Source organism: Cheilinus undulatus, linkage group 2 (assembly GCF_018320785.1).
Source record: "Cheilinus undulatus linkage group 2, ASM1832078v1, whole genome shotgun sequence".
Taxonomy (NCBI): domain Eukaryota; kingdom Metazoa; phylum Chordata; class Actinopteri; order Labriformes; family Labridae; genus Cheilinus; species Cheilinus undulatus.
This window is the reverse complement of record NC_054866.1, coordinates 19,247,170-19,270,144: the sequence shown is the minus strand read 5'-3', so window position 1 is coordinate 19,270,144 and position 22,975 is coordinate 19,247,170. Positions and strand designations below refer to the sequence as shown.

Below are 22,975 nucleotides of genomic sequence, written 5' to 3'. Positions count from 1 at the left end.
GAAACACAAGGCAATGTATTTAGCATGTCTGGATGTGATGATACTTCTCCACTTCTCAGTGTTCATATTAAACATGATAACACAGGAGATGTCTCATACATTGCTGTCAGAAATCAAGGTTTATTTGCTGCTACTTGAAGGTTGTAGTTGGGAATGCTGCATAAACATGTTTGAATATGTGTCTGTCTCCATGCAGCCAAACAGTGTAATGCTTTGTTAAAGCTCCACAATGAAGTTCACGTAATAAAACTTTGTAAATAAGTCAAAAAGTACAGCTTTAATGCTCCCCTTATTATGCTGTAGGCCAATCATCACAAATACGCACCAGTGTGCAGAGATGCTGAGCTATTATGCAGTTGTTATGGGGAAAAAACACCCCTCTCCAAGCCAGTTTTACTTATTGCATTAAGCATCTAATGATGAGGATGGTAATAGCACTGCATAAATAGAGTAAAGATTAGCCTGCTGTCTATAAGAGACAGCAGGCTAAATATTTAATCCAAAGTCCATATGACTTTGAAATAAATAATTATTAATGATGTGTAAATAAGGTAGGTAAATATTACTTTGAAATTGCTATTACTAAGTCATAACCAGGAGTTAAATCAGTCTGAGGCTCCCAGCTGCTTTTTTAATATTTGTGTGGCAGTGTTGCATACAACATGTTAGGAGTGTTGTGGTTGTTTTTCTTTGCGTTTTCCTTCATTCAGGAAGAAAACTTTGTCAAGGCGGTGCTCAAGTGAACACATCAATAATTTCATACCTTTACTTAAATGCACTGTCTGTTATTCTGAATATTTAACACGGATTGTCAGAATCCATGCATGATGAGACAGGAGTGGACAAACCTGTTGCAGGTGGGAGTGGACGCCATGCACTGCGGGAGGGGGGCAGGAATGGTCAGAAATCCAGTGGGATGGGGAATAAGAAAAGTGTTCTGTGCAGGGCTCTATTATTGCTAATGAAGAATCATACACCAAAAAAAACTGTCTCTTTCCAGCCAAAGTGATTAAAAATAAGTACACCCCAGCTGGCCAATGTCTCATTTGACTAAAAAAAGACGCAAGACTGTTCAGTGGACAAGTCAAAAGCCATCTGTAATTTCCAAATCCAACAACAGAAGATTAGTCATCATTAACTATAGAATTTCAAAGATAAATTATGATTAAAAATTTGTATTGTAGCATTGCATGAAGTAAAAAATATTTCTTGTTAAGAGATGGTCTAAGAAGTACAAATAACTAACTTATTTTGTTATGCTAGCTGCATACATTACTGTAATATCAGTCAAGACTTTTTAATTTGAAGACATTTTTTTCTTAGTGTAATTAAAATCCATATCTATGTAGGGATGTATGTTGGACAAATCTCCTCAAGATGTCTATTTTTGTGAATGTTGTAACAACGCCAACAAATTTTACTCTCCCCTTTTTTCAGTACAACACCATTGAAGTTATGGTAAGACTTAAATATATATATATTTTTTTCTATTATTTCATTGTTATTATTTATTATTAAATCTACAACAGTAACATTTATAACCACCATTATCACTCTGCCACAAACATTTAGTGAATTAAAGTTTTTCCTTTCAATTCATTGACCAGGATTCAAACCAGAACCGGGTTGGGCAGTGGCTGAACGCTACGTCTGATGGAAAAATCCTTCAGCTGTCTTACTCTTTGAACTCTGAGGCTCAAGAAGGAAATTGGTTTGTTCATGTTACCATTGGGGAACGCTCACTCAGTCAGTCATTCAAGGTGAAAGAATATGGTATGTTTCACCAACACCTATGACTAAAAATGAAAAAAAAAAAGTTTTAATCCAAAGAGGATGCCAAAAACACTCTCTGTTTTCAGTTTTACCGAAATTTGATGTAAAAATCAAAGCCTTGGATGAGATAAGCATTGGACAGGAGGAAATCAAAGTGGAAGTCTGTGCAAAGTAAGTGAAATACATTTCAACTTGTGAAACATTCTGATTTTATAATTGATCAAAGTTTTTAATTAAAACAACAATATTGCTGAAATTTTCCATTCTACCAGATACACATATGGACAATCAGTGCCAGGTAGTGTTAAGTTTGAGGCATGCAGACCTCTGAGGTCACGCGATCCAACTGATGTCACGACCGACCCATGCTACAAGGAGACCAAGACGGTAATGATGTCAAAAGGCACAAAACAGATGCATCAACATCATGTCCATTGGCTGAAACTGATTCTGGATTTTTTTTCTGTCTGGCCTGCCAATTTAGAGTTTGACCCATTCCAGTTTTCTTTTCTTTAAAAACTAGAATGGGATTAGGACAGGGAAATGTTTATTTTCTATTGATATTGATACACTTATTGATGCCACTGTTGGTACTTTTATATTGTTTGGTGGAAAGACAAAACAACAATCAATTTTTGACAGAGGTGGTATAAGCTGAAAATGGCTTGATTTACTGGTCATGATGTCATGAACTAAACCAGAGGCAGGACCCAAATGCACAACTCGAGACCAGACAGTTCCAAAAACGTGGTTTAATGACAATCAGGGTACGGTACACAGGCGAGCAGTCCAACAGGCAGAGGTATCCAAAACGAGAGGCAAAAGGCAAGGTCGAAAACAAACAGGGTCAAAACTAGGAGACTATGAAGTAGGTAAGAATGCTGGAACGTGACAATGAAGATCAACGAACTGGCGACGAGACAGAGTGAGACAAGAGGTAAAATACACAAGGTAATGGGGAGTGATTGAACACAGGTGAGAGAAGGCACAATCAGGAGCAGGTGCGCACATGACGGGGGAAGGGACAGGACACGTACCTGAAACACAGACAGGGGTAAGTGATCTTCAAAATAAAACAGGAAATGCAAGACATGAAACTTGAGAAATAAATGAACAGATACTTAACAGACATGACACATGATTCAATCTATTTAATCCATTTTATATATTGCAAACAAATCGAACGTCTCTTCATCACAACAGCATTTACTCAAGTCTTGTCAAAAATTGAATTTTCTTTCCTTGATGTTACATTTGAACACATCATGACATTTTATGTACTTTAACCCAATAGCTATTTAACTGGGCTGACCTTAAACACATCATAATAGTCAGTCCTGTCAGCTTATTATGCAGACTTCAATTTTGGACATGTATTTAACTAACAGGGCCTGCTAAAAAGTCTGGAAGCTCTTTCTGTCGCTGATCTGAGCAGATTAGGAGTGCTATCATTCTGTAGCTTCCAAAGTCAGTGTTTTGAGTTTGTAGTTTTGTCACCAAACCTCGAGTCTGAGTCAAGTCTCGAGTCCCCACTGTTCAAGTCCGAGTAGAGTGGTAGTCATTTTGAAAAAATATCCAAGTCTGAATCCAAATCGAGTCCCCATTACCCATGTTCGAATCCTAGACAAGTCCCCAGTCAAACAGAGCCAAATTATTTTAAATTAGTAAAGCATTCTTAAGCTATTTCAGCTGTCCAGGTGGGCTTTAGTGATGTGTTAATTTCTTTGTGAAACTGTTCATATGAGCAAAAAATGGTTTTTAAAAACTCCTGTTTAAGTCATCTGAGACGATAATCTTTGTATTGATGTAGAAGCTTTTAATTTTAAAGGATTAGAGGGGCTGTTTAAAACAGTTGTGCACAAACAATACCAAACATCTACAATCCGGTGGTTGGGTAGCCCTAGAGACAGTGATAGTTTTGGCAGCTGTTTTTTTTTTTTTTTTTTTTAAGAGTTTTGGCCAATCCCATTTCTAACTCTGACCCCTTCCCCTTGCCCCTCGAAACAGTGGTAAGGGATTAGAGGTGAAAACGTTCTCCCAAGAAATGGGACACCACTTGATTGCCATTCATCATCACACATTGCCCATAAAAAGTGCATCGTCGGAGGTGACAATAATTCTCAGACTATCTCATACATACTACTGATCTCCGTGTTGATCTTCTCCATATATTCATAATAGTTCTCCTTTACACGTATACATACAAAAAATACAATAAACTCCCATCCCCAATGGCTAAAATTGAATATATGACAAAAAACAACTGTTGTATTTTCTATAATCAATGCCAAAAATATTTACATTTATGTGCCTCCTTCATTGCATGGTGCCATTTCACAAGTGAATGCAGTGCATGGTGGGAAATTCATCATACCCCTTGGTTCCTTGGTTTTGTTTAATGTGTTTTTTTACATATTGAAAATGTTACACATGCTCTGCTCTTGCATTGCAAATGCAAACTCTTGCTTGCAAGTAAAAAGTCTGAGTCCTCCTCTTTATCCTCAAGTCCTTATGGAGTTGGAGCCTGAGTCCGTCATCAGCCCTGAGTCCAAGTCGAGTCAAGTTTCCTCCAAATCAGGACTTGAGTCAGAGTCCTGGACTCGAGCACTACAACACTGGTATAAGTGCATGGTAATCCCAGCAGCAGTTGGTCAATCAGTGTTCCTCTAGTATGTTAGTTCTTTCATTTGTGCAAAAAAAAAAAAAAAAGATTTAAATAAGACAAAGGAATACATGTGCATGTAAAATGCAATGGTTGGACCCTTAAGGGCTTTTAAGAGGATCCCCAGTAATATTAAAACATTTGAAAGGTCCTTTCACAAAAAATGAGCAAATTCATTAACTCAAACAGTCTTAAATTTGTCTGTAATTTTTAAAGCAGGAAGATAATACATTTTACAGAAAACAATTCTATTTTGTAGTGTAACATAAAGCATTTTGAAGTTTATTAAATGCAGTTAAAATCGCTTTTTTAAGACTTCCTTCAAAACCAGAAATCAAAGTATGACTGAGGCAGACAATCTGTTCCAGATTACTGGGCTTTTGAAACTGATTGAAAACTGCCTGGTTCTGTAAAATGGACTATGAAGAAGATCAACAAATCTGATAACAGCGGATCTCAGGCCTTACAAAGCCAATGAAAGATTCAGGAAGCAAATTATGGAGGAACTGAAGTCTCTATTTTCAGTATATTTATGTGAAATGTTTAATAATTCCAGGCTTTGAAATGATTGAGCATTATGAGCATTCCAGTTTGAGCAGGTGACGATTCAACAATTTTTTTTGCAACAGAAAAATGGACTAAAGACTAGGTTTTTGGCTGACTGCTAAGGTCAGCCCTACAGATGGCTCTGTCTGTGTCTGATTGGCTGACTGTGTGACTGACTGAGTGATCCCACTTTCAGAGTCATACCATACAGAGATGGGTTTGCTTGTACTTAAAGCCATCTGTAATGCCTTCCTCCACTGTAGTAAATAGAGCCATACATACAGAGTTGTGCCATGGATGGGGTCTAGTGTACTGAAAGCCCTCTAATGGAAAGACTGCTTTAAAGACCTCAGATATAGCTTAAGCATTGCGTCCTTTAGAACTGCACCACGTTTCTGTACGACATAAAGAATAAAACTACCCTAAAAGCTTTTCATGTTGGAAAAGATGTTTTCACTCTTCTGCTGACCTGCTTCAGCATGACTATGTGATAATTAAAGAGGAAAGGGTTCATTTTTGTGTAAAAGCTTGTATATGAGGCCTGCTGATGGAGCAATTAGCTCAAAATAGCCACAGCTGCACTTCTGTCAAAACTGGACATTTCTTGGTAAAAACATGCACAGAGAGCAACACTGAAAGCTTTCCATGACAGAAAAGATGTTTTTGATCAATAGGCTTGTCCAGTATATCCACAGCCTGCAAGCGTGGTAGCAGTCACTGTAGGAATGTTGCTGGACCACATCTCTTTTTAAAACCAGAACAGAGAGCATCAGCGGAGTTAGGGAGTAATTAAAGGGGCTTAAGCCCCAGAAGTTTTCATTAAAGCCCCGAACCTTTTTGGCCTCAGAGCGACTCGCTCCTCCGTTAAGTTATTGATTGTGTGTGTATTTGGGATGAAGTGAGTGCTCTTGTCGTCAATATGCAATCTTTGACAAATGCCGGGTAGTGACCAACAGCTGCGGTAATGAAACCAAAGTTGAATGAAGAAAGGTTCAGCATAGAAGACAGTAGATTCAGCACGTTGATTTAGCCTGAGCTCACAGCTCGTTCACGTTGTGTGTCTGTACCGTTTAAGTCAGACTCACCTCTCTGATTAAAGCTAAAAACACAGACTTGTCCGTCACACGACCCAGTTAGATTATGGAGCTATAACTGAGAAAATAAATATGCATCCTCCACATTTTGAGACAACACTCTTTTCTTAAAGTTCTCCTCTGAGTTCTGAACATGTTTGATTAACAGTGCTCTTATCCTGAAAGCTGTGAGTCTGCTGACCCTGGGTCAGTCTGTCACACACACACTGAGCACAGCAGAGATGTTAAATACAGTCTCACTCATTTATTTGAGGAACAATCTCTCTCTCTCGAAAATCAAACAGACAAACAAAAAAGATAACCACTCTGTCATTTTGAACAAAACTCTTAGCATATACTTTAACATTTGGTTAAAGCTGTGTTTAAAACACTGCAGTCAGACATGAACCATATAGAATAAAGGATGGTCTAGAAGAGGGGAGTTTAAACTTCTTCTTTTGATTTAGCCTGGGTTGACTCTTTACTGTGTTTCTGCTGAAATGTGAGCTGACTGTAGACTGGAGAGGATAAAATCAGATAGGAAACACTAACTTTTTTTATTCTTTAAAATATTGGCTATTAGGAAAGTCTGACAGGATTTGATTTCTAATTTAACTTGGCTCTTATACAGAAAAATATTATGTAGCTTTTAGACTCTAGAAGTTGGTTTGATTTTGTGTTAGGATGATTTAGTCTGACCTTATTGACTCCAATCATGGGTAAACAGTTAATTGATGTGACTAAGATACTCATAAAACTTGATCTTTTAATAGTAGTATAATGGTCCCCAATGCTCCCCTCGTTGGCAAGTTACTTTTTGTAGGGGTGTATTTGTGCTGTCCCTAATGTCTGTGGGTTTAGAATGGAAGGGTCCTAATTCCTGCTCCGTTCAGAGATCCAGATCATACAGTTCAGTTCAGCAAGAAGAACCAGCTCTTTTGGCTCCCAAATGGCTCTTCATTCAGTACCACTTTGGCTTTGGAATCAGAAACATTAGCATTTTGACCCATGATTTATTTAACTGCATGTTACTTTTGTTTCCAGTAACAGTTGGACTAAATCCTTTTGTTCTCAGAATAGCAAAATTTTACATAATGCTTGATATAAAACTATATTTTTTACACCGTCAAGCCCCAGTTCTATGACATTTAAGATGTTGAATGCTGTAATTTTGTTTTTACATATAAACACAAAACACAGTGTGAGTAGTCTTCTGTGATTTCCATTAAAATGAAAAAATATAAAAAATAAATTACTCTTCTTGGTCAAAGTATTTCCCAAATAAATCAAACTCTAAATGGAGTATGGGAACAATAACTAAACCATAAAACTGAGAGAATGGCTACATTTTTCATAGTGTTGAAGAACTAGGTACTGTCTTTATTCATATGGAAGTTACTGTTTCTGGTTACTTAAACATATACAGCTACATTTTCTCTTCTGTCTCTCTCTCTGTGGAGGGTGACTGGTACATGGGGCCCCGAGCAACGTCATCCCCCCTCCCCTCCTGATTTTCTTTAATCCCATCTGATTGGCTACATGGAAACATGTGACCACAATCATGTTGCCAACTGCGACTTTGATGCTATATATAGCAAGTTTTCAGATCCCTCTAGCGACTCTTTTTCAAAAAAGTGACAAGTGACAAATCTAGCTACTTTTTCTGGTGTTACTTGAGACTTCTGGAGACTCCGACATGAAAGCACGTATTGTTGTTGCTCCTCTCAGTGAGCAGTGGGTGCTTCCGTGGGCCCCTCCCCATCCCAAAGCACGCACAGGCAGCCCAGTCCTCCTTCTGCACTCGGAGCAAGAGATGCTTACGCCTGGAATTTGCTGTAGGATTTTAAGTGGACCATAAGGTTTAAAACTAAACCAAAAGTAAGAAAGCTAAACTTCTAAGAAAAAAAGAATAATAAATAGAATAATAAACTAAAAATAAAAGTTGAAGTTACTCTGCCAGAGTATCTCTCAAGTCATTTTTTTGCCAGTCCCAAGCCCAGATAAAGGAGGAGGGTTGGAATTGTGACTATAAAAACAAGAATCGACAGAAGGAAGTTCATTTGTAGTTCTAAGCATATAAAGGATCTTTTTACTCACTTTTTGTCTCTCTCATGATGTTTTTCCTCTCTCCTACAGCCTCCATTACAGTTAAATGCATACTCATGATTATGCAAATTAGATGATGACGTCATTTAGCGACTTTTGGCAACTTTGAGGATAGCCAATAGCTACTTTCCTTACTGAGGAGTTGGCAACACTGACCACAATACAAAGATGTCTATTCAACAACAGCGCTATTATTAGCAGAATGGTGAGGAGGAAATATCTTCCATGTTTTTCTGAGCTGTTTTGTGCGTGGAGGGGACGCATCACTACAGAAGACACACAAAACATCTTTTCTGCCAATACAAGCTTTCATTGCGGGTCTTTGCTCTGGTTATAAGAAGGAAAGTGGTCCAGGCATTCCTACAGTGACATCCGAGCTAACCGCTAACATGCTAGCAGGCCCTGAACATACTGGACAAGCCGAAAGAAATCATTGGAAACCTGCACCAAAGCAGACCGGGAGTATAGCGAAAACATCTTTTCTGTCATGGAAAGCGTGTTGCTGTCTGCTCGTGTTTTAATAAAGACACGTCCAGTTTAGACTAAAGTGCCGCTGTGTCTCAGTCCCAGCTAATGACTGCACGAGCAGTTGCTTTATCTCACAGCAAGTAAGCCTGTCGCTGTAACGATCACATAGTCATGCCAAAGCAGGTCAGCAGAAGAGTCAAACATCTTTCCCAACATGAAAAGCTTTTAGGGGTTTTTTTTTAATTCTTTGTCATATAGAAATGTGGCTCTGCTCTGGTTAAACAGAGGCCATGCTAAAGCTATATCTGAGTTTTTAGAGCAGTGGAGGCAGCCATTAGAGGGCTTTCAGCACAAGACCCCACCCATAGTGTCAGATTTAGCAAAAACTCAAAACTGAGGACCCAAAATGCAAATAAACAAAAGGATTTAATCAAACAGACAAAAGAACTTACTGCAAACTAAATCAAATGGAATGAAAACTCAAAGTCCAAAAATACATAGCAAAATCCACAAGGAGCACGAGAAAAGGCATAAGGAGTCACACAGAGAATCACACAGGGAAGACATGCAATGAACTGACAAAGAACAGGGAGAAACACAGAGCTTAAATACACAGGGAGTGATTGCACAAGGGGAGACAGGTGTGGGTAATGAGACCCAGGTGAAACTAGTGTGGGTAATCACAGAGGAGGGAAACAGGAGCAGGAAGCAAAACTGGAATCAAACACAGGGGAAGGCAACTACAAAATAAAACAGGAAACATGGAACACTTCACAATACACAAGAACACTGGACCAGGAGGAGAATCAAACATGAGACACTAGGAGGGAGCAAGGAAGCAAATACAAACCCAGGGAGTAAAACTAAACATTAAACACAGGGAGTAACACTAAACATGAAGCACAAGGAGTAAAACTAAACATGAAACATGAAGCAAAAAATACACAGAAACACAGGGGCTACAGGTAACACGAAAGAAACTAAACACATACAGAATCATGACACAGTGCATCTCTGTATGTATGTATGGCTCTAGTTAACACTGTGGTGGCAGCCGTTACTGGCAGCATTCAGATCAAGCAAATGCAACTCTGTATTTTATAGCTTAAAAATCAGGGTCACTCAGCCAGTTACTTACTTAGTCAGACACGGACATAGCCATCTGTAGAGCTGCCCTCAGCGGTCAGCCAAAAGCATCTTTTGATATTAAAGTTAAGTGAATAATGTATATAAGGAATATTTGCTGATTTAGCTCCATTCCAAAGAACATATATTTTCCTGTTAAGCGGGTTTCTAGACCAATCAAGCTCAACACTAGACACCCCATAAGCCTTTAGCTTAGACAACAACATGCTTTGGTCTACAGTGCTGCAGACTTTAGATTAATCAATAAAAACCCACAGATGTCAAATTAAATGATGCTGAATATCAGACAAACTCTGTGATAAGTGAACTGACTTGCACGAAGGGATTTTTGCTGCAAAAATGGGACCAATGTTAACAAAATAATTATTGATTTAATTGCCAATTTCAGTGGGATTCTAAATGGTGGAGTTATTGATATGAAATTTGTGCTAAGGCATTATTTTTGATGAGGGCTATTTAAAACTTCATTAATGATACACTTTTTCTTCATAACATTTTTAAATAAACTGAATTTATGTTTATAATACTGTTTCTTTGAGTTTTGTGATACATGGTTGAGTTTATTTCTGTATTTGGAATGAACATCAAAATTCAAAGGCGAAAGATTAGTCAAATAATCTAGTCTTCCAAGATTTACAAGCTTTGGGTTTACTCACTCTGTTTTCATACAAAAGGTTTGGTCAAAATTGCCAAAAGAATTTATTGCATTAAATATGGTATTAGATGGTATTAGGTCTTCAAAATTTAATCTCAGTGCAAAATTTCAAAAATTAGCAAAAAAAAAAAAAAAAGAAAAAAAAAAAAAAACTTAAAATATTAGATTTTAGTTTTAGTAAAAACAAACTCTACTGAGTTAAATCAGTTGCTTCAATGAGAAAAGTGTATCTGTAAGTGAAGTCAGTCTCTGTTTTAACATACAGTATGTATATTTTTTTTGTATCCAGACAGAAAAGAGCGGCTGTACTATGTTCAGTTTTGAGATGTCAATCTTCAGCGTTCTGTTTCCAGGGGCATTGGTTGATAGACTGAATATCTATGCTGAAGTAGAAGAGGAGGGAACAGGTCAGTTTCATGACTCTTTTTACCTTTTAAAATATTTGCAGACATACTGTTGTAATATGATCACTTCTCTTACAGGTATTATACGACCACAATGGAAAAGAATTGGTCTTTCTGATGTTATCGGAAAGCTGTTCTTTATTGACACACCTGAGTTTTATGACAGGGGATCAATGGTGGAAGGGAAAGTAAGAAAATACTAAGTTTTTCATTTTCAGTGTTATCAATACAGCACAATGGTGTGCTCTTTTCTCTCATCCCATAATAAATGTTTTTTCTTACAACAGATTAAAGTTGTAAACTTCAACAATGAGCCTGTTCCAGACATGCTGGTCTGTTTGTTCACTGGTAGTGATTTGCCTCTGCTTCAGAACCTTACAACTGACAGCCATGGTGTTGTCAGTTTCACATTGAATACGAGCGACTTTGTTAGCTCCATCCCTCTCGAAGTAAGTGTAAAATAACAATGACATGATGATGCGCAAATAAACTTTTTGAAATCTGTTACTACAAAAACTATGGCTCTATTAATATCTATTTTGGGTCTTATTGATTGATAGGTACTTACTCAAACCCAATTGTCTTGGGTCAAAGTTTGTCCATTAGCAAAGCTCACATGATATTTTAAAGCCAATGCTTCTCATGTACAAGCAATTTAAGGGGCAGCCCATTAAGTGATTTACCTTAAAACCTGATGAGAACCTGGCGTCGTTCTGCCTTTAAGAACTGATGTAGCATCTGAGTCACCAGTTTCATGACACTTGACTAATGAACTGCAACATGATCCACTGAAATACACTTGTGCAACTGTGCAGTTTCTCAGACAACTCAGGTTTTGGAAAGGTTGTTTTCAGCCAATACTTTTGTTGGTTGTTTGGTTTGAGAGGGCTTTTTCTTTGGGCAGCCTTAGTGAGGCCTCTTCATTTGAGAAAAGGAAGATGAAGTAGCACAGGAAGAGCAGCTGTACCATTGTGAGTGAGAGTAATATAACAACTAAAAACTACTCATCAAATGAAAAGGGAGCAAACTCTAATGTACTCGTGCAAGTCCTCTCAGGGCTGTTTTAACAGTAGCATTCAATCACTGATATGAAAACTCACAGAACATAATCTGATTGGTCAAATGATATCTGCTGAGTGAAGTGTGTGTTGTGGGTGCGTTTTTTTAATTAATTAATCTCCTCTTAGGCCTCTTTTGTCTTGACTACGTTACATGTTATTATTATGATGATGAATGTAGTTAATTGTTCTGCCCTCATCCCAAATGTGAGAATTAAACAGTCAACATTATGCTAGCCTACAGTGCCCCCAGAGGCATTGATAAGAAACAATGAAAAGCCTTTCATAGATCAGTGCTAACCCTTAGTTTCCATAACTACAGAGGAATCTGCATCTTGGTTCGTCAGGAAAAAAAGAAAAAAAATCTTTTTTTAGTGTGTTGCTAAGACATAATGGAAATTGCCAATAACAAGCAACAAAATTAGCATTGTATTCAGTTATTTTAATTTAAGAAACAATCTATTTACTTTACAATGTCAAGTTGATGGTCAAAAGTTTTTGACTTGGAGGCTGAATGAATTTGGCTCAGATTCTACACCCAAATTCCACAGACCCCGTCTGTGCAGCAATCAGCTCATGATGCACACTGTGGAGTAAACCACTCCCTGTCTGGTCCGCCTTAGGAACGTCCCAGAAATGTCACTCTGCATGAGGTATATGTCAGCCCATGTAACCCAATTTGATCAAAACAGCCATAAAAATGTGCAAAGCATCCAGTCAACCTCAAAATACAACATAATGCACAGACAACTGAAAGTAAATCACTCAAATCATCATTAACATCCCATCCCAAGGCACAAGCAACATGCTCTTCCTGCATGAATTTGTAGTTTTCCTGTGATCTTGAGGAAGAGTATGTAAAATTTTGAGGTTAGTTAAAAAAGGGGTCTATCTTGCACTCTTTGACACATTATATAGGGAAGTGGATAATACAGAAGAATGGCTGCCATGTGAATGTGGTGAAATGTTTAAACATTTCCCAGTTAACAAATTACCTATGTCATGATCACTGTAACGTCAACCATTGTCAGTCACTAATATCTTCTTCTCTACAACCCAGGCTAGTCCTGACCCAGAGTCACACCGTTACCAAGGAGGTCCACATTATAAAGGTGCAAGTCACATGCTTCAGTTGGTCTTGCCAACTGATATTAAATCACCCAGCTCGTTGGAGGTGATGATTAAGGAGGAGCAACTTTCCTGTGACATAGAGGACAACATTTTCATCCTCTACTCTTTTGTGAGAGATACCCGAGGTGCAGTGGATGTGATGTATCTGGTGAGTTGTGAAAACCAGTGTGAAGTTGTGCTAGCTGGGCAGGCTAAAATTTAACCTCCAATTTGCACGTACAGCAAATGCACCGCAAACCACCGGCGAATCGTACTGTGGAGCACATTGCTCCCTCAGCCAGTGCTCCAGTCCAGCAGCGGTGCCTGGAGCGCACCTCCCCTCTGCTTCCTCTGAGATACACTGCAGGCCTATTTTCAGCGCCGGCCGCTGCTAAACGTTGTAAATTATTGTCAGAAAGCTCCAGACAGGAAATCCAGGCGTAGAATATCCAGTTCTTTCAAAATACAACGCAATGCACAGACTCTTGATCATAAATCATCGCTATATCAACATTACATCTTGTCTTGCAGCAAGAGCAAGTCACTGAGAGGTGAGTGGGTCACAGAGCTACAACGGCGCCATTAACAAGGAAAAGTTTTGAGGACATTTAGCCAAAGAATTTTGCATAAAACCACAGATCTGTTAAGCAAACATTAACCTTTTAACTTCCTAATGTACTCACCCAATGGCTGAAGCAATAATATCATGGACTTATACTGAAAGGATGATAAATTAAGCCTTAAAGGTAAAATCATCCACTGTTGACATACTTTTCCTGCGTGAACTCACAGTTCTCCCGTAATCTTTGCCTGCTGATCAGGGCTGCGCCCTGCGGTGCAGCGCTCTAGACTTGCTTCCAGTGGGCGAGGTTGCTTGCCTTCGGTTGGACCAAACCCATAGCGCTTTGGTGTGCGCCACAGTCATCTGATGTGGAAACTGCGGCTAAGTAGTTGCCCCAGATGAGATAGTTCCAATGTAGGCAGTGTTTTCCAGTCAAATCTACACTCCTAGTAGATATAAACTCCTTCACTGAATATGTTTGTCACTTGATGAAAGGGAAGGTTTTACTAGTTCTTCAATGTCAGCAATGTGCACTCTGTGATAGATAACATCTCTCAGAAATGTATGCCGACTACTGTATATCCATTGATATTGTAATAGTGCTGTTAAATGGCCTCATTTTTTTCATTAAGATTTCATGCCAATGTTGTCATTTGACATTCATGGCAGATTAATGTCCTGTTCATACAGGATAAGTATTACAGGGGCCTCTGGTAATTTGTGAATTACCCCCTGACGTCAGTGTTTGGTGTAGGGTTAAGCAAGTCTGTAATGTACTCAAATTTACCACCATTTCAAAAGGAAAACATAAGGGTGCTAAATAGCTGCAGCAATGAAAATGCACATTTTTTTTTTCTAAAATTCATAAAAAATGTCATGTACATCACTTTCTGCAGGTGATGTGTTCTTCATGTGTCCTAAACATACTGTTAACCTCATGTTAAATATGACCCTGTCCTGTTCCTTTGACAGTTTTTATGCTGTTGATGCAGAGAATATTATTCTGTGCTTATTCTATTACAATGCATACTGAATACAATAAAATTAGTTTGAAGAAATTAATCCATAGTAGCATGAATCTTAATATAAGGTTGCAACAAGCTCTATGCTATAAAGGAGGAGGCTGGGGTGGAGGAGGTTAAGCTTTACCAGAAACAGCAGCAGCATGTTGCATCAGCATTAATACAAGCAGGAATTAATAAGAAGTACGTCATATTCAAACACACTGCTGTGTTGAGAGACAGAGCTGTGGTTGGCTGTGGGAGCTGGGAGGTGATCATTAGACTGGCTGTCAGCTGGGCATATGACTACTGTAAGCTGCATGAACTAATGCTAAGCTTCAGACCTGTAGGCCTCACTTGACTCAATTAAGGTCAGTGTTCATGAGTTAATAGTAAGAAAAAGACTGGGCAAAAATGGCACCCACAGGAGAGTGTCAAGGCCTTAAACACTGCTGACCGAAATGGACACAAATGCTCATCTCAAATATGCCAAAAGACATCTTGATGTTCCCAAAGACTTTTGAGAAAAGTTTAGCTTTTTGGAAGGTGTGCATGCTGTTACACCTGGAGTAAAACTAAAACAGCATTTCATAAAAAGAACATCTCACCACCAGTCAAACATGGTGGTGGTGTGGTACCAGGACCTGGACCTGAAATGGGAATTCGGCTCTCAACCAGAAAATCCTGAAGGAGAATAGATAGTTAGATAGTTGTTTATTGTCATTGCATTGTAAAAACACAATGAAATTACATTTGGCAGTCTCCTCTGTAGCAGCAAACACAGTCATCCAAGCAGTGGTTAGAAATCTGCATTCTTATGTCATCCATCCTGTTTACAAGGGAGCGGGTACCTGCAAGAAAGATACTCGGTACGTCAGGTTTGTGTGGGGCCTCTTGTAGCCTAGCCTGCAGCCCAGCTTGTTTGCCCTGCTTCTGCCTTATCGTCTCTGCCTCTTCCCCACCCGGCTGTAGGTGTCGTGCTGCTCTGCATCCTCCTTCTCTCAGTCTCCAAGTGCCTTGTTTGCCAGATAATCTCTGTTGGGAAAGGTGTAAACTCTGTGGGCACACTTCCTTTGCAGTAGTCGAAGAAGCAGTCTCTCAGACACAGAACACCAGTTCTGGTGTAAGTGTAGGGCTTTGTTTTGCTAGTGGAGTGCTGGGCCGCTGCTTTCATACGCACCGCCCCATGCTACCTCAATAGGTAGCATTCAGTAGTCTACTTTTGATCAGGCAGTGTTCCGTGGTAGTTACTGGCAGTTGCTGTTAACTTTTAGCTAGCCAGGAGTTGTAGTTGAGACTGGAGCCTTCCTTTCCATCCTTTCTGTGTTTTTCTTGATGGAAATTTTCCTCTCTCTCAGAGGTGTTCTGGGCCATTCATCCTCTTCTTGTCATAGATTTTAACATACGTTGTCAACTTAACTATGAAATAACACTTCAATTGACCTATGGCTAAGCCACGCCCCCTCCACTCACTCAGACAAACAATGAACATTCACTGACAGACGCTATTGCAGTTGTCACAGTCGGAGACATTTCACTGGAGGCCATTGATGATTTTTGGAGACAGAAAGATCACATATAATCTAGAAGTCACCAAAAGGGTCTAAACTACGCACTGGAAGGATATATTAATAATTTTATTGTTGAGGAGGTTGATAAAAAGCTTCAATTACAAGCTCAAACTTACAGGTCCCAGTGCAAACGTGATAAACTGCATCTCGTTGCCATCACAATCTCAGACCACAAGACAGAGGATCAGCATCAAAGTGCCACTGAAGTTAAGGTTTTTGGCTCAGAATATGAGAAAATATAATGGCCTTTTTACCGTCTTTACAAAGAGTGTCTCTCTGTTAGTTTGGTGCTATAGTATATTTACATTGACTCATTCAGCATAACGTTTGCCAAACTTTATCTAAACTTTGTTATTAAGTTAACGAAGCTAAGCTCCAGAGGTTAACGTTAGTTTAACTATAGCCGTACGTGACACAAAGAACAACGCAGCTAGGAGCTAACGTTAGGCTAACTTTAGCTAACGTTAGAGATGTTAAAGATAACTTTATATTTCTTTCCAGCAAAGTGACAATATGCTGTCTCAAATACAATGTTGGCCTACCTTAGAACAGATGTTGTTAATTTTATCCACGTTAGGTTGATGTTGTGGTCTACTGCAAAACTTTTATCAAAAGAGGACACTTTTCTCGGTTTAGATGTGGCTTAGGAAAGGGCAAAAAATACACTCCATTGCCAAGACTCTCAGGATACCTTGTGTTGGAGTCACATATACCCCATGAACACAGTTTGACCATTTTAAACATAAAATCTCAAAAAAAAAAAACCTCATAAAACCGGACGACAATGGACTTTCTCCCATTCATTTCAATGGACTGCCAGGCAGCCGATGTCCGAGTGTATTGGAGTGGTATACGCACTGAGATTGGCTCATTGCCTTTGAGGGCGGGACTTAGCCTTAGGTCAATTCAAAGATGTAACTCAAGAGTGCATCTTTCCTGCTGCCAACTGCTTTGGTTACCTGGCGACCAGAATGTCTGGCCATCAGTTCCTGAACTCAAGCGCAAGCATACTTGGGTTATGCAGCAGGACATGATCTAAAACATACCAGCAATTCCACTTCTGAATGTCTTTTAAAAAAGGTTTTGGAGTGGTTGTGTCAAAGTCCAAACTTAATCTGATAGAGATGCTGTGGCATGACCTTAAACAGTCCATTCCTGATGAAAAACCCTCCAGTTTGGCTGAATTAAAACAACTCTGCAAAGAAGAGTGCACCAAATTTCCTCTGCAGTAAATTTGAGGGTAGCACAACCAATTATTGGGTTTAAGGAGGACAGTTACTTTTTTCACAAAGGGTCAAGTAGGTTTGGATGGCTTTTTCCTCTTAATGAATGAAATCATTTTTTACAAACTGCATTTTGGACTCACTCAGGTTATCTTTCTCTCATATTAGGGTTAGGGTTATGTTCTATACACGCATGAAAATAGGTCAGTGCGTTTTAATCTACGACATTCAACCTCATTACAACTATCAACCTCATACTCATGCGTCTATTATGTTGGAGTGAACACTGAAAGACGAATCCACTAGAGGTCATTGTCTCTCACTGAGCTACTCTGATGCTGCTCCATCCGTCCCATTAAGTGGAGAAAGATCGGTCTGTCATGTACATGTAACTACATGTAACTATCTGTCTTTGTGCCCAGGTGAGCTAACATCATTGATATGTTTGTATTTTCTAATCACTCAATCATCATATGTTTACATTTTCCTCAGATAACTCGATTAAGTTCTTTTAAATTTTTACTTTTTTGAAAAAAGGTCCGTCTGTAGTCGTATGCAGTTTATAAGTAGAGCATAAGCCTTAAAGATTACCTTACTTCTCTGTCGTACGGCACAACAATGACACAACATCAGTTGAAATCTAAGAAGTTTACATGTGGGGTCCAGACCAAACTAAATACAGTTTAAGCCAGAATTTATAAGAAGAATATCATTAATATAATATCTTCATGCAAATTCAATGAAAGCATTTTTAAAACACTGCTTTAATTGAAACACATGAAGCTGCATTTTGGGTTTTAACGGGGGCATATCTGAGATGGGTTTTTTTTTATTCAGAAAAAACCTTTTGGTTCAAGATTTATTTATCATTTTCATTAAATCTCCTAGGTCTTATCCAGAGGAAACATTGCCATGCAAGGACATCAAAAGGTGGAGGTACATAATGAGTCTGGTAGGTAATGATGGTTTTAATAAAATATGGATTTAAACTCTTTCCATGGAATGTTAGATATTTAAATCACATGTATTTTTTCAAAAACAAAAGTCTTTGTTGTGTAAGAAAATTCTGCAGTTAAATCTTCTTTGAAGTACAGCAGAAAAAATGTAAAACCAGAGGTAGCTTTGAAAGACTAAGATTTGTTCATCATATTTGAAATATTAGTGTTAATTCTTTAGTAATAAAACTGTATGTTTCAGTTTTGGAATTCAAATCCAACTTGTAGATAATACATGAGTTTTGGGTTGTTGCATCTTGTTGTGTTTCAGTGATTCAGGGTGAAATCTCCTTCACACTGAAGGTTACACCAGATTTAACGCCACAGTTCCAGGTTGTGGCGTACGCCATTCTTCCAAATGAGATTGTGATTGCCCACAGTGCAAAGTTTGCCACTGACAAATGCTTCAATAACAAGGTTTGGAAATTGTTTGAGCTACACAGAATTTTATATGTGTATGTATGTATGCTATATGTATGTAAACAGGGCTTGACATTAACTTTTTTCTCAACAGCCATGGTGGCTAGTGGTTTTGCAAACTTACTGTCTGATGAAGGGCTAGGGCCTGAAACGTCAAGTGGTGATAATCTTCGTTAAATAAGCCTACGGAGCAGCTTCTGGTGTATGGACTTATTTTCTTTTTTGTAAACTTACTATCCAGTCGGTATTTCCTCTAGCCTCAATGTTGCTGCTTGGAAACTATGTGTTATTAAATATGGTACTTGTGGTGTGACATGACATACGTGCTCTATTTTCTCTCTGTCAGGTTTATGGCAAAAATACAAAAAAAAAATAGGATGACCCAAAAGCAGAACAAACTAGGGCTGCTTTCACATTAGGCCAGATAGTTTTGAACTGTGCCATGGTGTGATTCTTTTCCCCTCCCCCTTCCTCCTGCTGGCTAGCAAAATCTACTGTATCCGTGCCCAGGCCCACTTGCGTATGTATTCAGTCTAATACAGGTGGGGGTATGCAGTTAGCTGGTTTTCAAGCCAGTGTTGCCAACTCCTCAGTGAGGAACGTAGCTATTGGCTGTCCTAAGTCGTCAGAAGTTGCTAAATGACATTATTGTCTGTATGCAAATAATTATAATGGACACTGAAGGAGAGAGGAATAACGTCATGAGAGACAAAAAGTTAGTAAAAAAAAAAGACCCTCAATATGTTTAGAACTCTAATGAACTTTCTTCTGTCGATTCTTGTTTTTATAGCGTCACAATTCCAATCCTCCTCTTTTTTTCTGAGCTTAGGACCTGCAAAAGTGAGAGATACTCTAGCAGAGTTACTTCCAATCTAATATATTTATGTTTTTAAATTTACTGATGTAGTTTTAAACTGTATGGTCCACTTCAGAGCCTACAACAAATCACAGTGAAACATGAACATTTTGAGCCATAACATGTAAAACGTGTATTTTTTCATTTTTTATTTTTTTTTTTTGGTACAACCTACATTAACAATCTAAATGGACCAAAAGGAGACAGTAGAAAAACTGTCAAGGAGCCTTCACAGTGCAGTTAATCTGCAGTCTGGACGTGGAGGGATGAACATCTGCTCTAACTGCAGCTGAGAGGGACTTTTGAGTGAGTGCTTTGGGATAGGGAGGGGCCCACGGCTGCACCCGCTGCTCACTGAGAGGAGCAACAACAATGTGTGCTTTCATGTCAGAGTCTCCAAAAGTCTCCATTAACAGCAGGAAAAGGTGCTAGATTTTGTAGCCAGTCGCTTTCTTTGAAAAGAGTCGCTAGAGGGGTCTGAAAACTCACTAAATATAGTGACAAAGTCCATGGACGAAATTTTGATTTCAGAGGTGGGGGGGGCACAACTGGTTTGAGTACGGGGGGTATGGTCAATAGACCTCATTTACATAAAATTATACCTAATTTTTGAGTAAAAATAAGCTATAATAAGCTATAATAAGATATAATAAGATATAAAAATAAGATTATCATCACTCTAACATTTGTCACAATGATCAATCTCATGACTAACATATCTTTATTCTTTCAACCTCACCTGTGAGCCTCCAGCCTCTCCTCCTCTACCTCCTCCAGTCTCTCCTCCTCTGCCTCCTCCTGTATCTCCTCCTCTACCTCCTCCATCTCCTCCAGCCTCTCTTGCTCTACCTCCTCCTGTATCTTCTTCTGGATTTCTATTATCTGTCACCTGACAAAAAAATTTTGATGGATGACATATGAACAGTGGGACAATTTGGGATGCAACAATCATTGATTTTGATGGTATAGTCTGAAGAAAAAACTCAGTTTCTCAATTATTATGTCTAATTTATTCACAAACAATATGGATGTATAAAATCACATTTATAATCCAAGGTTTTTCCCACAAACTTTCATTATTAGTGTTTTTAAACAGTGGCTGCCTTTCAAAACACAAATAATACATGAAAAAAAATCAAAAAGTGTATCTCTTTGGCTTTAAATATACGCTTTTTTAAAACCTTTGTGTTGTTGAGGCTCTACAGTAATAATAATAATAATAATAATAATAATAATAATATTTTATTTGTCAGCTCTTTCAATAAAACTCAAAGACACTTTACAAGAATAAAACAATTACATAATATGAACATATAAATTGCAATACATAAGTTTATCATAAAGTTAAATAACAGAATATTAAAAAAGAAATCAAGTAATACTATTACTACTACTACTACTACTACTACTAATAATAATAATAGTAATAGGAGGGGAGAGAGTCTGAGTTTCTGATGGATGAGGGGAAGGAGTTTGTGGTGTGATGTGTTCCTCTGAGTAACTTACACTTTGACTTCTAAAGAAGCCTCCTATATCCAGTTTTCTTTTTTTCGACATCTTGCCACCTGGCTGCGCCTAATTAGCAAACACACATTCACATGCACTCACACACACAGACACACATTCAATGTTAATGTAAACGAAACCTCTGATATCAAAATCCGTCTAGCTGACGTGACCCAGGCAGAACAAATGCCCAACATGTTAACAACTTACAGCGGCAGATGAACGTGGACTCATTGCCAATTAGCTAAACACCGATGCGCTCATGTGCTATAGTCCAGGCGCTGTTTACAACCAGATGGAGTGACAGCAGGGACGGCCAATCACACGTTAGCAAGAAACGGCAAAGCCAATCGATGAGCTTGAGGGCCAGTGGGCGGTCTAAAGAGAAACATGCTTCAGCTTGAGCAGCCGTTTTCCGCTTGGTCCTAGTGCTCAACCTGTCTCCATTTAATATAGCATAATATTGTTTTTGGATGGTAAAAACTGCAGGGGACCAAAACTGCCTTTTTAAAAAGTGCAGGGGACATGTCCCCCCTGCCCCCCCCCCCCCCAAATTACGTCCCTGACAAAGTCACTAAGTTGGGAACACTGTTACAAACATGTCGAAGAAGAGAAAGAAGAATTAGCTACCATGGCAACCTATCGGGTCATGACCTGAGCGAAGATTGTTTGTGTTGTAACGTGGCTATAAAGTCCATCCTGCCACCACCTATATTTTAAAATCCTTTTTTAACATACAAGCAACGTCAATCTTTGTATCTACACATCTACTGTATGTGAAGCTCAGAGTAGTAAATTGGAGTCAGTGATTGGAATCTATCAGTCTGGAAAATGTTACAAAGCCATTTCCAAGGCTTTGGGACACCAGCAAACCACAGTCAGAGCCATTATCCACAAATGGAGAAAACAAGGAACAGTGGTGAACCTTCCCAGGAGTGGTCGGCCAACCAAAATCACTCTGAGAGTGCAAACCACGACTCATCCAGGAGGTCACAAAAGAACCTAGAACGACATCCTAAGACCTGCAGGCCTCACTTGCCTCAGTTAAGGTCAGTGTTCATGACTCAACCATAAGAAAGACACGGGGCAAAAATGGCATCCATGGGAGAGTTCCAAAGCCAAAACCACTGCTGACCAAAAAGAGCACAAAGGCTTGTCTCACATTTTCCAAGAAACATCTTGATGATCCCCAAGACTTTTGGAGAAATATTCTGTGGACTGACGAGACAAAAGTTGAACTTTTTGGAATGTTTGTGTCCTGTTACACTGGGCGTAAAAATAACACAGCATTTGATAAAAAGAACATCATGCCAACAGTCAGACATGGTGGTGGCAGTGTGATGGTCAGGGGCTGCTTTGCTGCTTCAGGACCTGGACCACTTGCTGTGATTGATGGAACAATGAATTCTGCTGTCTACCAGAAAATCCTGAAGGCGAACGTCTGGCCATCAGTATGTGCCCTCAATTCAAGCGCTCTTGGGTTATGCAGCAGGACAACAACCCGAAATACACCTGCAAGTCCACCTCTCAATGGCTCAAGAAAAACTAAATTAAAGTTTTGGAGTGGCCTAGTCAGGGTCCAGACTTAAATCCAACTGAGATGCTGTGGTATGACCTTAAACGGCTGTTCATGCTAGAAAACACTCCAATATGGCTGAGTTAAAGCAATTCTGTGAAGAAGAGTGGGTCAGAATTCCTCCACAGGGATAAGAAACACTCATCACCAGTTATCACAAATGCTTGATTTCAGTTATTGCTGCCAAGGGTGGCACAATGAGTTATTGGGTTCAGGGGGCAATTACTTTTTCACACAGGGCCAGATAGGTTTGTATCCCCCCCC

General features: G+C 39.0%; 1 protein-coding gene across 4 annotated transcripts in view; it reads left to right on the top strand.

The window, feature by feature from the left end:
* The window catches only part of LOC121524699 (alpha-2-macroglobulin-like), a 65,236-nt gene that overhangs the window by 6,981 nt on the left and 35,280 nt on the right, over positions 1-22,975 (top strand). For 2 of the 4 annotated variants that reach the window (XR_005993165.1, XM_041810175.1), the window contains exons 5-14: positions 1,438-1,458; positions 1,608-1,773; positions 1,860-1,944; positions 2,046-2,160; positions 10,719-10,836; positions 10,912-11,021; positions 11,121-11,282; positions 12,952-13,170; positions 18,247-18,310; positions 18,625-18,770. Coding sequence is in view for 3 of the 4 variants with exons in the window: in XM_041810175.1 (XP_041666109.1) it covers positions 1,438-1,458; positions 1,608-1,773; positions 1,860-1,944; positions 2,046-2,160; positions 10,719-10,836; positions 10,912-11,021; positions 11,121-11,282; positions 12,952-13,170; positions 18,247-18,310; positions 18,625-18,770 (1,206 nt within the window). In the remaining variant the exon portion in view is untranslated. Of the gene's footprint in view, positions 1-1,437; positions 1,459-1,607; positions 1,774-1,859; positions 1,945-2,045; positions 2,161-8,261; positions 8,366-10,718; positions 10,837-10,911; positions 11,022-11,120; positions 11,283-12,951; positions 13,171-18,246; positions 18,311-18,624; positions 18,771-22,975 lie in introns of those variants that run through there. The other 2 variants (XM_041810195.1, XM_041810188.1) reach the window with 2 other exon arrangements.